A 16,407-nucleotide genomic window follows, 5' to 3' on the forward strand; every position below is an offset into this window, starting at 1 on the left:
ATTATCTGAGGCTAAGAGAAGATCGTTGGTGACTTTTAACAGTGCTGTTTCTGTACTATGATGTGCTCTAAATCCTGATTGAAAGTCTTCAAATAGTTCATTCCTGTGTAAGTGGTCTGATAGCTGCTTAGCAACAGCTTTTTCTAGGATTTTAGAAATAAATGGCAGGTTGGATATTGGTCTATAATTAGCCAAGACTCCTGGATCAAGACTAGGCTTTTTGAGTAAAGGTTTGATTACTGCAGTCTTAAAGGCCTGTGGTACGTAGCCTGATACTAGAGATAAATTTACCAAGTTTAATAAAGATGAGTTCATTAATGGCAGGGTGTCTTTAAGCAGTCTAGTCGGGATGGGGTCCAAGAGACACGTTGATGATTTCGATGAAGCAACTACTGATGTAAATTCAGAGAGATCTATGGGAGAGAAGCAGTCTAAACATAACTGAGGTCCTACAGATGATTCAAGAGCTACTGTAGTAGAAGATTAATTTATTGCAGGTATAGGAAGCATCTGCTGAATTTTATCTCTAATAGTTGTGATTTTATTTGTAAAGAAACTCATAAATTCATCACTGCTGAGAGCTAAGGGAACACTGGGCTCAACAGAGCTGTGACTTTTTGTCAGCCTGGCTACAGTGCTGAAAAGAAACCTGGGATTGTTCTTATTTTCCTCTATTAGTGATGAATAGTATGCAGTTCTGGCTTTACGGAGAGCTTTTTTATATGTTAGTAGACTGTTTTTCCAGGCTAGAAAAAATGTGTTTTGTCCTTTTCGATGCCGATCCCCCACCCCTCAGTCACCTCTCTTAATGTACATTTTTCAAGGTTCTAATGCAAAACATTTTTAACAGAGCCAAATAATTTCTGCAGCATCTAATATTGCATTAGTACCTGCAACAGGATGTCTGCCCACACTTTTGAGACAGGCCTCTCTGCACTGAAAATTCTTCACTCATTAAGAAACTGCTTAAATGGTTTCAGTCATCAAGCCAATGTATTTACAGATTGTAATAGCAGGTTATTAAACAGTGAACTTTTAGATGAGAAGGCTTTTTATAGCTTAAACTATTAGCAATCAACAATCCCTAGCATTCCATTTGAGGCACAGCTTTAGAACAACTTGTAAAGCGTATGAAAGGTTGAAAATGTTTGACTCAAGGACTAGATTGTGTTTGTTCATTGTAGATATTTATTTATTTAGCTTCATACATTTTACCTCACTCACCCAGATGCACTTTTTGCCTCTCAGTCTATAAGTCAAGCGAATTGATGTTTTATTTCAAAACGTGTGATTGCTTTTTAATATCACTGCCTACAGCTTACATTTAGCAGCTGTATTGCCCTTTTACCTAAAATTGAATTTCCTCCATTATCTGATTTTTAATCCTGGCTTCCAAGGGTACAAAAATCGATTCCCTCAGCTCTTCAGCTTTAATTGTTGACTACCGCAAGGGCATATGGGAACAGATTAGTTTATTGCTTATCAATATAATCAGTCTTTATCAAACCACAACAGAAGAGGGCTATACATGAATGGAACCCTGATGGTCTGAGGGGTGTTGGAAGCTTTTGGTATTGGAAGGAGAATTCACTGGTCATAACGGCAAATCATTTATTGTTTTTTTTTTAATTAGATTTGTACTGGTGGAAATGCATATAAAAAGCCTACCATATTCAGTAAATTCATTAAACTCTAAAACCATGATAGGGGTAAATTTTGCAGTTTAGTGCTATTTTTGAGAATATCCCATCTAGGGCTGATATTTCCAGCACTATAGCTGTAATGGAATTTTGAAGCAGGAAATGTTTCAACACTCTACAAAATCAATAGTTAAACGTGAGGTTTGATGTCACTCACATATATACACTCAACAGTTTCTTTACTTGAGAATGACACAGTGAAGACCTAGAGGATGAATCAAGTTGGACAAACAGAGGCAAAGGGTATCTAAGTCTTAAAGTGAAATGACCTAGAGTTATGAAGTTTGGGGAGCTCCTAGTCTCAAAGGTATTTCTTCTTACTGATAGTTCCTCCTCCTCGCAGTTGCTCATCATTTCCCATATGTAATGAAAAATGAACAGAACCAGTTAGCACAGAGATGACCAGGGCTGAGATGCATTGAGCGCATCATCACAGTCAGAGCAGCAGAGATGTAAACCCTCAAGAGGTGTATGAAGCACATGAAATTGGAAATTTATATCAAGCAACTAAATGGCTAGGTTGATGAAATATTCAGACAGGAGTGCCAGTTCTTTCAACCCATCAAGCCAGTAATTTGTGAAGAGAATCCAACATCAGAGTGTGAAATTAAGTATTTACCAATGGCTGTCTTGGTCCCATCTCCCCCTGTCCCCAGAGACCCACACAGGTAAACCCCAAAACACAAACTCTGAGCTGGATGGTAGCCCTGAGAGAGAGATTGTGTGAGAACACTGTAACTCACTGTGTGCGTGATTGTTATGTGCGTGTGAGTCTGTGTATAGGTGCATTTGTATCTGTTTGTGTATGTTACAGCGTGTTAATTTGACTTTGCAGTCAGATGACAGTGCCACTGTACAATATGACGCTCAAATGTGCCAAGTGTGGAGTTATCTCTTCGGCTGACGTTTCCACCACAGCTACCAGTAACGCCATGTTAGTCCCACTAATTATTTTTCCTTAACTATTCTTACCACTGTTCTCTCCTCTACTGTAAGACTCCCTTCTTCTCCCTCTTCTGATTGGTTGTCTTTTCTTTTTATCTTTCTGTCTTTTTTTCTTCTCCCTGATGCCCTGGCAGAGAGTATTTCACTCAATATGCTAGGCTCCTGAAGCGTGTGTGCTGCTTCTGAAAGCAAAATATGTGTTAAATGCACTCTATATACAGTTGCACTCAAAATTATTCGACCCCCATTACAAATTAAGTGGCAGAATTTACACACTTTCAGTTGTTTGCTAATTAAACAAGAACAAATTAAATGGCTCAACACAAGTTATGTTAAATCAACCCAAATTTCAACTTTTAATTTCTGCCATCTCAAAATTATTCAACCCTCTGAAAAGAATTCCTCATAAGAGACACATTTGTAAATCAGGTGTTCTCAAGCACACCTGGTGAAGGGCTTTGTTAGTTGCACCAGGTGCGCTTGAGGAGGAACACATCAAATACCTGAACTAACCAGAGGTTTGTTGTGTGTCATGTTTCATTGCATGTTAGAAATATGGCTACGTCAACAGAATTGTCAAAAAAGGTAAGAGATCGTTGCCTTTCACCAACATGGAAATGGATACAAGAAGAACGAGAAGGCACTGAATGTTCCTAGAGACAACACTTTAAGCATAGTTCCCAAGTTCAGTGTTAAAGGAACAGTGGCTACACTATCTAGACATAGTACGAAAAGGAAGCTATCAAGAGCTGCAGCAAGATTTCTCAGAAGGAAGGTAAAGAAAAACCCTTGAGTGACTGCAAAAGACCTGCAGCGAGACTTGGTGGCAACAGGTACTAAGATTTCAGCTTGCATAGTAGAAGAAGAAAACACCATGATGTCTGTGAGAAAGCTGAAGCTTGAACCCCATAGAGAATGTCTAGAAGAAAGAATTTGAAAAATGTGGTTGGAGCACACAAACCCAAGAATATTAGTGAACTGGAGGCCAATGCACAATCAGGAGTGGGCAAAAATTCCACAGGAATTGTGCCAGAAGCTGGTGTCTGGCTATGCATCATATTTGCAGCAGGTTATATCAGCAAAAAGGTGCTCTACAAAGTACTGAAGATGTGTGTCATGAAGGGATTGAATAAGTCTGAGACTGCTGAAGTCATTAAAAGTTGCATTTTACTAAATTCTGAGAAAGCACTTGTAGCATTACTTGTGTTGAGCTATTTAATTTGTTTTTGTTTGATTTGTTCATTCCAAACAACTGAAAGTACACCTAATTTGCAGTGGGAGTTAAATTATTTTGAGTGCAACTGTATGTGAATAATTATGCGTATGTGTTTGATGACTGGATGACATTGAGTGAATTTGTGTCTTTTAGGAGCTCATTAGAGTGAGAAGGCTAGTTAGGACAGATGCTAAGAAGGTCATGGATGCAGAGAGGAGTCTAATGCACATTTATTGTCTTTGTTAGTGTTAGTGTGTGAGTGTGTGTGTGTGTGTGTGACACTGTGATCGTGATCTATGAGTGACTGGATCATGTCCATATTTTTTCAACCTGTGCCCTTGTTTTCTACCTGTGGCTACAGTGTTAATCAGATCACAATTATAGAGGTCAGTTATGGAGCTATGTACCTCTTTTTGCAGTGAGTGATGCTCTGCTACATTCCACGAACTACAACCTCCAAATAGCCCCTTAATATTTTAAATAGCTGTGACTGAACAATTAATACACACCATTTAACTTCACAACCTCTAATGTGACATCACTGGCACATTTCACACACTTCAAATACTAATTTATTTTTTCAAGTTCCTGCTTGTGAGTAGTCCAACGAATACAATATGTTCAAACACAGAGAATTATGTGTTAAAGACAGACTCTCCCACATGCTGTACTGTAGATATTTCACACTATGATTTGAGGCACATTACAGTGTAAATAACCTGATCCTGTCACTTTCACCTCCATTCATCCAGCCATTATGGCATTTAATTTTTTCTAAACGATGTGGTGCTTAATGATATAAGTAGATCTAAATACAATAGAAAAAAATTAAAATATTCAGATGACATTTTGTTTTATTGTTTTGTTTCCATCTTTTTACAGTTGCTTTTTTGTTGTAGTTGATTTTATCCTGTCCGAATTACCTCACTTTTTATCCCAGTATTTTCTCGCTGCTTAAAATGAAAAAAATGTTCCTAAAATAATAATGTCCTCAAATAATAATGTTTACCACGGTCCTGTCACTTTTATTGTTGCCAATTTTGTTCTGGCCTTTTTGTTTTTACTCCTAATTCCATTTCATTCCTAAGTATTTGTTCCTATTTAGATAGCAGTATCTCTTACCAAATAACATAGGCAGGCCTCAGTCAACATTTGTTCACGTTTGTGTTCTAGTCAATGTTTCCTTTACCCATTGGATTGTATTAAAGAACAGCATTTTTGGAATTGATGAAGTTTCTAGGTCTACAGTCAAATAATTGATGTCATAAATGATGGAAAACAAGGACCAGACTGAAAATTAGCCAGAATTGTACCTTTGGATGCAGCAATGATATGTTATGCCAATTTTCATCTTTAACTGTGACCAATTTAACACAAAGATCATTGTTGAGGTATTGAGAACATCTTTCACAATGTTGCTTTAGGCAGGGTAGAAAAGCCTCTGATAAAGGATTGATATCATGGCATATATCAACTTTCAAATGAGGTCAAGGAAAAAACTGGCCAACGTCAGCAAACCAATATTCTTTGGGCATTTTTCCAAACCAATTTAATGCCATTGGTTGAACTAGGTATTTTTATAAAGATAGTGTAGAGCATTCATTACAGCTTCTTTGTGGTCTTCATTTTCTTGTAAATGGAAACTAGATGATGTGCTTTAAAAATGATTTATTCTAATGTAATTCTACTTGAAACATTAGAATTAAATTGTTGGAGTCGAAGGCGGTTTCTTAATGAATGTTAACATATTTTTATAAATCCCACTTTCTGTTGTGTTAGCGGCAATATTATCTTGATAGTAAATAATGAAGATATTCCTAGGGCATGCTTTGTAGCAATTGTGGCACCATTTCTTGATTACTAATGCTTTGTCCAAATGGTGCAGTCACCTGCCTCATATATTAGTCATGATTACCATTTGGATTTTGATGTAAACAGTTTAAGTCAGACTGTAGTATGGTGTTTTCATGTGGCATGAATGCAGCACAAGCACCATATATCCATTCATTTTAATTGTTCCTTTGAAGATAAAACCTTCCATTAGACCATTTACAGCAATTCCAATGCTTTCAAAGGTTTATTAAACTATGATACCACATTCTCAAATAGTGATTTCAAAGAAACAGACATTTATTTGTTTTTCCTTGTTAATCACTTGCTCAGCACACATCCCACACAGATGTTAGAATTGAAAGATTAAAAGCATTTTAGTAGTTCAACCCTTCTCTTTCCAAGTGGATTTTTAATGTAAAATGTCTGACTGAAATTTTATTGACAGCAGCTTAACTGATCAAAAAAGTCAAAACTGGATTGAAATAATGTGAATGCAGTTGCATGTGTATGGAGACAGAACAGTGACAATTCGCACTGGAACAAAAAAAAAAAAAACATTTAAGCTTTTCTGCTGAAAAAAAGAATTGAAACAATCTTTTCAGCTTTTGATCATGTTAATGAAGTTTTTTGAAAGCCAAAGTTGTTTTGCTTTTTCCCCCCAATCTTCTGATTCCCAATGGATGTCAGTGTTTAAAGATGCCGTTTTTTTTTTTGTTTTTTTTTTTTTCAGTTTTACTTTTCTGTCATTGTTTTGGTGCGGAGGGAAGGGCTCTGAAGGGCAAAAACTAACTGCATACCAGACCAATACTGTGTGGGGAAAAAACAGACTTGCTGTGTGGGAGCTCCAGATGAACACATGCTACAGTCATGCTAGGCAGCAAGTGTCATCTATGGAAAGCCATTTTAACATTTAATGGAACCACACAAGTGTGTAATTACATTTTAGATAATTAATTTAATACATTTGTCATAGTAAAATTTGCATTGTCACTAATCAGAATGATAAAAATATCCACAATCCACATTATCAGTAGAAACTGATAATGTTGACAACATACTAGTCAGACTGGACAGCAGAACATGTAGTAACCACATGACTTAGTCCAGCCCCTCACAGCCTTTCCCTCAACACCAAAAACTATGTGACAAAAATCTAAAACTGATTTTAAAAAGGAAAAACCTTTGGCATTTAAAGGTACTAATTGAAAGTCAGAAGATTGTTGCTAATTGTTTTTGTTTATTTGTTTGTTTGTTTTTGTTTTTTTTACTGTCACTGTTCTGGCTTCAAACACACAATTTAACATAGGCAGAGGAGTTAAATGCTTTATCTACCTCTGGGATATTCTAACAGGCCAAAAAATGTTAACACAGTGACAATTGCAATTATTCTTGTTTATTACTTTTTAGAACAAATAGATTTGGTCAGGAAAAAAACAAAAAAACAAGGAAAGCAAGCAGCAAAATGGGAGCAACAGCATGGATGTGGGGAATCACACTTCTCCAGACTCTCTGTCCTCTTCTGCTCTGTCTCTTCTGTTCGTCTTTGCGTTCTGTTTCAGCTTCATTACACTTGTTTTCCCCACTGCTCACCCTTGCTCCTCCCTCTCTTTCCTGTGCCACTGGATCCTCAATGGTTTGACTGAAGCATCTTAAACATACATGCATGTAATATATGTGAATTTTGAACATATATATCTGCAGAAAATGGATGTATGTTTTTTTGTGATAATAGCGTACTTCTTTGTTGTGATGTTATGTATTTATGCATGGTTAGACTTGAAGGCTGCTAACAGTCTGCTAACGGTGTAGGCAATTCTTCATGGCAAGTAGGAGATTAGTTTCAGATGGTGTTAAGCATTAAGTTGTCTTCCTTTTTATGTTAGAAACAGAAAGAAACTGCCTTGGAATTGCTTTTCATAGAAGAGAGTCTATATCTTATTTAAAGGAAAATTATATGAGAAAGCAGTGCAATCTTACCCTGTCAGTCATGTTGACAAAGGTTTAGGAGTGTTGTCCTTGACTGCATTTCCCATCCCGTCCTGCAGGGCGTCACTGTGGAGCTCCTGTGTGGTTTTGCCCCTCCTGGCCCTCACATGGATGTCAGCCGTCCTTGCCATCACTGATCGACGCTCTGCACTTTTCCAGATCCTCTTTGCTGTCTTTGATTCACTGGAAGGCTTTGTCATTGTCATGGTGCACTGCATCCTGCGCAGAGAGGTCAATAAAAACAAGCTCACCTCTAGCTTTTAGTTTCAGCTCTAGCACTACCTACCAATGCTAAAATTTGTATGAGCGCAGTCAGGCTCCAAATGAGATGAACTATAGTAAAGCATCTTTGCAGAAGAATTTAGTACTATATACATTCTGCTTTGATTTCTGCTGTTACAAAAATGCATCACCATCAAAATACATTTGCCCTTGAGCGACACAGTCATCATAGTTTAATTTAAAAAGTTGTTTTGGTGGGGATGCAGGGACACCACTGGCTACAACAGTCCATTAGCACATTCACACTTCTATGGTTTAATAACATTTATTACATGTCTAATGACCAATGTAGTGCTACCATCAGGACTAACTTGTACACCAGATGTTTTTAGTCTAACTATTAACTACTACATATAAGTCACCCTAGAAGCTGGTTGCTATAGGAGTGCAAACCTTTAGCAATGTTTATAAAAATCTACTCACTCAGTGTTTGTGAACTCATGTATTTATTAATTCAATTCATATTAAGATTATGATCTTAATGTGCTATAGGTTCAGGAGGCAGTGAAGTGTCGAGTGGTTGACCGGCAGGAGGATGCTAATGGAGATTCGGGAGGATCTTTCCAGAATGGCCATGCTCAGCTCATGGTATGAATTTACATGTTACCTCGTATGATTTCTTATGAAACTATACAATTATACATTATATTTATACAGTATTTATTGTTGTCTATTCTCAGACTGACTTTGAGAAAGATGTTGATATGGCTTGCAGATCAGGTAAGCTCTGAGTTGACTGTGTTTGACTTTGTGTTTATGTATGCATTTGATTTGACTTTGGGGACTGCTGTTCAAAAAGCCGCAGATGTCTCTTTGTGCCTCCTCTCTGTATTTTGGCTGCCTCAAATTCCTTAGCGTTGTCGTAACAGATGTGAGGCATGTTCCCCTCAGTACTGCAGTCATGCCTACAATCAACATCACAGCAGCCTCCCTTTGCCAAGGAGCTGTTTTGACAAGAGATACAGTGCATTACTGCTGCATAATGCAGTTTAGCATTGGCTGATGGGAGTGGGATGAACGTGTGTTGAGCAGTTATATGCAGATAAATGGGGCTGCCAGAGTCTCTCCTTCACTGCCACTGTATAATTAAGTCTCTCCCGACAGTGCAGCATCAGATACCGGCTCTGCTCTGATATCCGCTGGGAGTGAAAATCTGATTATCTCTTGAGACAGGATATCAAGAAAAGCATCTGGAGCAGAATAGCTATTGAGACACAGACAGACCCAATTGAGAAAAGACAAAAAAGAACAGAGAGAACAATTTTTTTTTGTTTTTTCCTTTGCATGTATCAAGTAGGAGGAGACTTAGGGAGAATAGGAGATATTTAGTGTTGTGGATAAAGCATTGTCTGATGTTGTTTACCAGCCTGGACATGGGAGATGCATACAACTGTTAGGCAACAATTGTTATGGTGAAATGAGACTGGGGAAGGTAGGCATGATGGGAGCCATGTACTGCAGGTCGAGGTGCTTTTATAGTTTATTTGTCCGAGCAGTCAGCATGGTATAAACCAGAATGAGTTAATAAAACTATGTTTCATTATTTTTCACCACAGGATAGACAGTGCGATGTGCAGTAAGAAAGGGGAGGGTGGAGTCAATAAGGACCCACAGCTCATTTTTGCCTCAGGGTCCACAAGCAGGTGGATCTAGTCTCAGCTCCTCTCAGAGAAAGTTTTCTGTCCTTGTGTTGCCTCCAGGCACTATGAAACGCTCATCTCTCCAGGGGGAGGAAAAGGCCTCCTCCGGGACCCTTGCCCTTCAGAAGGGTTCTAACTTTAACACAATGCCGGCCAGCATGGCGAAAGTTCACCTCCAGAATGTGGCAGACTACACCAGCCACACTCTGACGTTACGCAGGGAGAAAGGTGCCACTAAGGGAATCAGCACTGAGCTACCGGGTGCCAAATCCATCTACATCTGTGAGGGAGAGCTCTTCAAGCAGCTGGATGGAGAGCTACCTCGAGGGAATGGTGAGGGCAGCAGCTCTGAGGGTACTGCCAAAGGACCAGGGTATGTCATTTTACCAACCAACAACACAGGCACCTTGAAGCCAGCCAAAGGGAAAGAGGAGCAAACAGCCAAGTATAACATTAGCATCGAGCAGCTGCCTCAGACCAGGCTCATCCACCTGGCTAACCCTGCCAGCGGAGAGCCAGTGCCTGGCTTTGGGCTGAAGACCCTTCCTGCTGACCAGGTCAGTGTGTCATGCTCTGACAGAGACTCACCTTCGCACAACCTGCAGAAGATGCCCAGAGATTCCCAGGTGACCAACAGTGTGTGTGACGGTGGAGACTCTGGAAACTCTGGTGTGATGTCCAAGAGTGAGACTGTCTCAACACTGTCGATGAGTTCACTGGAGGTAAGGCAACTAATTTGATTATTATATTAATGTCATAGTAATACACTGTCAGCCTCATACTTCATAACTTCATAACTTCAGAATAACACATACATGTGGGGTTGTGTTTTGTATAGCTACTACTTACCATAAATTCTCAAATATTTTTGAGGTATTACTTCCACTGCAGAAAACAGGCCTTTATTTGAAGCTGGGTGATATTTAAATGGAAGATTTTAATTTGTTGCTTAACATTTTCTAAGTGTTCATTTATAACATTATATAACAAGACATGTCCTCTTATCTGCTCCTGTTTTAATTTGCTTATTTGCTTTTAATGCTTCTAGTTGTCAGCAGCCGCCAATCGATAAGACACCATATTCATTCCTTTTTTTGGATTTCATGCCAGGCTGACCACTCTACTGCTTCATTCAAGTTTTTAACAGGAATATACTTGTATTAAAAAACAGAATTCATCCATCCATTATCTATACCCGCTTATCCTAAACATAATTCAATCATTTCTATGTTCATTTAAACTTTTGAGCTTACTTCTTTAACAGGCACACTATGTTTTTTCCTTAAAGGCCTTTAATGTGAAATGCCTGCAGGAAGTGGAGTTTTACTGACAAAAAAGTAGAACTAACTGGGGAAAAAAAGTTAGTAAAAAAAATCATCACTTGCACTTATGGAATTAGTGAGAATGGATATTATGCTGAATTTACCATGTAAGATACAGCTTGTGTTTTTAACTGACTTTAGTTGGAGAATTTACAGTAGTATCATTGTGATAAACATCACTTTCTCCTCATATCTCCTCTGCATTATCAAACTCTTAGTACAGGGACATTAAGAGTTTTCGTTTTATCTCATAGTTGGCATGGAGCCCAGCCATTCATATATTAAACTATAGTAAGGAGTGATATTCTATAAATTTGTTCTAGATAGATCTTTGTGACATGTACTTCACCACAAGCTGTGTTTTACCAACACAACATTAGTGCATTCTGCTGGATGAAGAAATAATTAACAGAAATGGTCCACTAGGGAGCTATACATCAATAAACTGAATATCAATTTATAAAAATAATAAAAAGCATCATTAATGAGGTCTCCACAGGGCAGCATTGTCCTACTTTTCTTATATGCTGAGGTCATCCTCTCTGTTGCTAATAATACAGGAAGAAGCCAAGTTATTTCATTTGCAGCAAATACTGCATCACGAGAAAATATCCCAGCTTTTTGTGTGAGGACAGAACCTTTAAAAAGGCTAGTTTTCACTTAGTTTCTTGTGCAGACAGCAGTGGCAGGATGAGCTGAGACAGTGATCAGCACACTACAGCCTGGACTTCTTCCTGCTGGTGTCTTTTTACTTCAGGGCAAAACACACACTTCCATAATGCCGTGTGAGGCGGCAGCTGCCACAGCAACAAAGCAGCCTGAAGGTCAGGTTTTCCTTCACCACTCCGTGACGGAGGACTTAAAGGTCATCCGGTCACAATCTGTTAACTGCAAACTTGTGCCAACAGGGTCAGTATGACCAGCAGCAAACCTTGTTTCCTGCCTCATGACTCACTACTCTCCTCTGAATCTAAGAAACACCCTTTGTTGACTGGCTGATGTGGAAATATGCAGCAAAACGGTTGAGCATTTGTCTGCTCACATGTCGCACAATATCAAGACACATCTTTAATCTCTCTGTCTCATCTCCCCCCCGCCAGAGACGAAAATCACGCTATGCAGAGCTTGACTTTGAGGTAATTTTAGTCTCTTTGAATCCTACAGAGCTTTTTAGACTTACACCAAAAAGCTGGTATGTCTTTTAGCTATGCAGTCCTCTGGATGTTTGCATACATTAGTGTTGAGATTAGTGAAATTAACGGGATAAAGTAGGATTGATGGTAGCCTGTGCTATTTACCTTGTACGTAACGTGCAATGTTCCTGTGTAGAAGATAATGCACACCCGGAAACGCCACCAGGACATGTTTCAGGACCTGAACAGGAAGATTCACAGTGCAGACAAGGATAGAGAGTCTCCACCTGTTGACGCCAAAGCTGCCAAAAGATGGAGTGTGTCCTCTACCAGCAGCGACAAGACCAACATGAGTGTAAAGAGTTTAACTTTATTCTGTTCTGCCCTTACCCCTTTATATCTAAACTTTTCTCTTTTTCTCTTATCATTAGTGGAGTTGCCTGTTTAATTATAAGTGCAGCTATTTTAAAGACTGCATTTTTTTTTTTTTTTATCTGTTTGTAATGCCAGGAGTAATTAGCTGTTGGGGGCATTTAGACCCATAATTGTGGGTGGGCATACAAGCTCAGACAAATATGCAGTGCCACTCCAAATGTTGAGCTGGTAGCACCAGCTAAACACGAGCTAATGTTCTGCTCCTGGTGTCATGATAGTATTGTCAGTATTTGAATTTAGTTATTTTTAAAAGTAAACTACTCAGAAATGTCTCACCTCTGAGTCTAATGGTGCCGTTTTTACTGCTCTGCATGTCTTCTATTTCAAATACATATGTTTGTAAAAAGAGCAGAAAAGACTCACCCAGTAATGGATAAAGTAAAGCAAAAATTTGGAATGGCTTTAGGACACTGCTCAGGTAGTTGTCAGGCCAGCCCCATGCTTACTGTAAGTGGTATTTTCAGTTTAGCACAGTGGAACTGTAAATTCCAATTTAAACTTTACTTTAATGAGATCCTCAAGTCTCTATGATAATTAAAGTATATGCAGGGTTATGTTATGGCTATTATGTCTGGAAAATGGCTATACATAAATATTACAGTACCCAGTATCCCCATTGACCTTTACTACTACTGCAACAGATATGAAGCCAGCCAAGCACATCAGAGAACTAAAGAGCCTATATTTTGTAACACAGTTGAGTTTCATGCCCATCCGAGCCTTACAAAGCCCCAAATGCCCGTCAACTAACATTGTCTTTGCAGAAATGAATAGGACTATGTTGAGATTCAGGGCATTATTCTTAGACTTTTTTGTTTTGAAAAGAAATTAGCTAGCTAAATAATGACTTGATGACTTGTGCAATTTCTTTTATTACTACACAAGGGGAAACTAGCCTGGGACTGGATTTGTTGGAAACTAGCAGGTACAAAGGGGAATGTCATGTTGGCATTGTAGCTGCAGTCCTTCCATGGCAGAAGTTGATTTCTATTTCCTTCTGCTGCAGAAGCCCCTGAGCTCCATTTGTTTTCCAGCTTTGGAGTTAGGTCTTCTCTGACTTAGGGCCAGCTTCACTTCCACCATATCTAAGCTACAGCAATTTGACACTGACTTTCAGAGCCCAATAAGATGTCTGTGATAATCCAGCAGATTCACAGAGCATTAGTTTTTTCCCCAGAAAATGGAAGAGGCAGAGAGATCAACTTCTTCATTCTGGGTACAAGATGTGTTTTGAGGATGTGCCTCAGCCACAATCATATCTATCATATCTGAATCCCATTTCTTTTTAGCATAGCCAGTTAGATTGTTTTGCATATACTATGCTATAGATTGAATCTGCAAGTTCACATCCATTTCATAGGGCTTTGTCAAATGAGATCTACATGAATAGTAGAGATTTTGGAAAATATGTGTTTGATTTTTTTACCAATTGTTATGTCGGTGTGTAAAATGTTGGAGCTTAACCAGAGAGGGGGTGGGGGTAGCCATTGCTGCCAGATGTTATTTGCCAGTAATTCCTCTCCCAACTTCCCTTGAAACAAACAAAACAAAACTTTATTACTTCTACTCTTTTATTATTTCTATGTATGTATGGATTCAACTAATGAGACACAGTGTGTTAACTTCAGACAGAATCAAGCTTTCCAGAATCACTTTCCTACTGTTTTTATGCTAAACTAAGCTCCATCTCCACACTTACCCACAGACACAAGACTGGCAGTGATGATCTCACTGAACTCTCAACAAGAAACCAAAAACGTTTTCGAATGTCGAGCTATCCCTTGAAGAAATAAGAAGCAGTTATGAGGTAAAGTAGGTCAGACAAACAAGCTGTCTTCCTCTGTCCTCTACTTAACAGGACAAGCTGCAGACCCCAAGCAAGAGGGCGTGGGAGGGTATCAGGAAGACCCACTCCCCCCCATCCTGGGTGAGGAAGGACCTGGAGGCTGTGGCGGCCTCTCCTCTGGAGCTGCAGACGGTGGAGTGGGAGAAAACTAGTGCCACCATTCCATTGGTGGGCCAGGAGATCATGGACCTGCAAACGGAGGTGTGACCCAGAAATTTGGCCTCGCACTGACAACTTTTTTTTTTTTCCAGTGCTCTCAGACAAACGGACACACCACACACACTGCCCTGCTACACTATGTACTTCTACTCAAAAGCTGGAATAAGCCCACTTCAAGAACGTGAGAAGGGAGAACGGTGAGGAGGAAAGAAAATCAATATAACCAATTAAAGAGAGAACGGGAACATGGTGTCTTTCTATGTTGTTTCATTTGATGTTTGCACTGTGTTTTTGTCGACAAAATACTGGTCATCCTGTTGTATATGGTCTCATAAACCATGCTGGCTCTAATGGGTAGACAGATTGCCAAAGCAGCTGATTCAGCTGCTATATCTGCATTGTGTAATAAACAGCATAGCAAAGGTAAACATGCAATGTTTACCCTCGTATTAAATGGTTACAATGTAATAATCATTATTATTTCTTTTTTTAAGAGAGTATTGTTGCTTCTACTCTCTCCTTCTTCTGATGAACACTGATATTGCACACAGCTTGAGATGCCTCTTGATTTTTTTCTTCAACATCAACCTCAAAAGGGAAAGTGAACAGTTTGAGGAGGCAGACTGCCAAACATACACCTTTGTGCCCCTCAGTGCTGTTGTCCCCTCGCCCCATATAACTCACCCCAGTCCTTTTTAGTGCCCCCCGATCCAGATGGGGATAGGTCTACCCCGCAGAGACAAGCAATGAGAGGGGGCGGAGGGAAATCAAATAAGTCACCCTGAGCCAAAGTGGCAGGTTGCCTTCTCATCAGTGGGACACCTCAGAGACACAAGAGTGGGCCAGTGGGCTTTGTGCCCTGGTTGGCCTCCAACCTCAGCGCCATCCACTGAGGGGACAGCATGGATGTTGGTGCATCCTGAAGGAGCCACGTTCAACAAACACATGCTCTTTGGGTTTCTTAATGTACAAGCAGGCTTGGTGCAGTACAGTAAATGCAAAATGTGAGGGTGTTTCACAGATGCTAAGGAAAAAGGTACTTGTGTGTGTATGTGTGTGTTAAAAATGGAAGATGAATGAATATATCTATAAATATATATGGTAAGATGATAAAAGGTGATGATATATACAAGGCAGAGTTAGTGTGAGGAATAGTGGTTGCACACAGAGAAAGCACAAGGCTCATTTGGAGTCCTGATGTACAGCATTGTAATTATTTCAACAGAGTTCTACAGAATGGATTTTAGCCTATAAATATCTTTCTTACTGTGCTTGGGGATAGTTGTTATCATTATTATAAATATGAACATGATTATTCTGATACTGATCCTTCCATCCCCTCCCCCTGTCCTTTCAAGGTACTGGACTATACGAGTGTTCTGTATCGCAATGTAACAGTGTGTGTTTTGATATCACCGCCGGTCACTCCCTCAGATCTGTATTTGTTAAACCCTTGTTCGCCGACCCCTGACCTCCAACTTCTGATGCCCTCATTTGCACTCCCACCCACTCTGCCACATACCCCTTCCACCTCCCCTCACTACCTTTTTATTTTAATGGGGTCGCCTCTTTGTTAATGTACAGTTTTCAGAGCACAAAATGAATGTGTCTTATTTCTAATAAAATCATATCTATATAATACCTGTATTCTTGTTTTCATAAATGTGTGACATCATTCAACATAATACATGTAATCTAATGTTAGAGAAGTGTTTTTCCTGCTGTTGGCGTCAGGTCACATTTGCTGAACGGTACCAGTTATAGTCAGTGTGTCATGACATACAAAAATATAGTGTAACAATAGCACAACAAAATAATGTATAGCTGAATTCAACCTCTTTAGAGCTTCTATTTTTAAGGAGGATTGTGGAAATTCTTCTTTGAAAATTTTCAGAATCTCCCTTTGAATT

General features: G+C 39.2%; 1 protein-coding gene across 1 annotated transcript in view; it reads left to right on the plus strand.

Moving 5' to 3' along the window:
• adgrb1a (adhesion G protein-coupled receptor B1a) overlaps positions 1-14,545 on the plus strand; it is a 105,946-nt gene extending 91,401 nt beyond the window's left edge. The window contains exons 26-33 of the mRNA XM_026293744.1: positions 2,536-2,634; positions 7,740-7,911; positions 8,455-8,550; positions 8,643-8,682; positions 9,663-10,324; positions 12,025-12,060; positions 12,254-12,412; positions 14,351-14,545. Of these exons, the coding sequence (XP_026149529.1) occupies positions 2,536-2,634; positions 7,740-7,911; positions 8,455-8,550; positions 8,643-8,682; positions 9,663-10,324; positions 12,025-12,060; positions 12,254-12,412; positions 14,351-14,545 (1,459 nt within the window). The remainder of the gene's footprint in view (positions 1-2,535; positions 2,635-7,739; positions 7,912-8,454; positions 8,551-8,642; positions 8,683-9,662; positions 10,325-12,024; positions 12,061-12,253; positions 12,413-14,350) is intronic.
• Positions 14,546-16,407: the final 1,862 nt, after the last annotated feature.

This window comes from Mastacembelus armatus, chromosome 16, assembly GCF_900324485.2.
Source record: "Mastacembelus armatus chromosome 16, fMasArm1.2, whole genome shotgun sequence".
Taxonomy (NCBI): domain Eukaryota; kingdom Metazoa; phylum Chordata; class Actinopteri; order Synbranchiformes; family Mastacembelidae; genus Mastacembelus; species Mastacembelus armatus.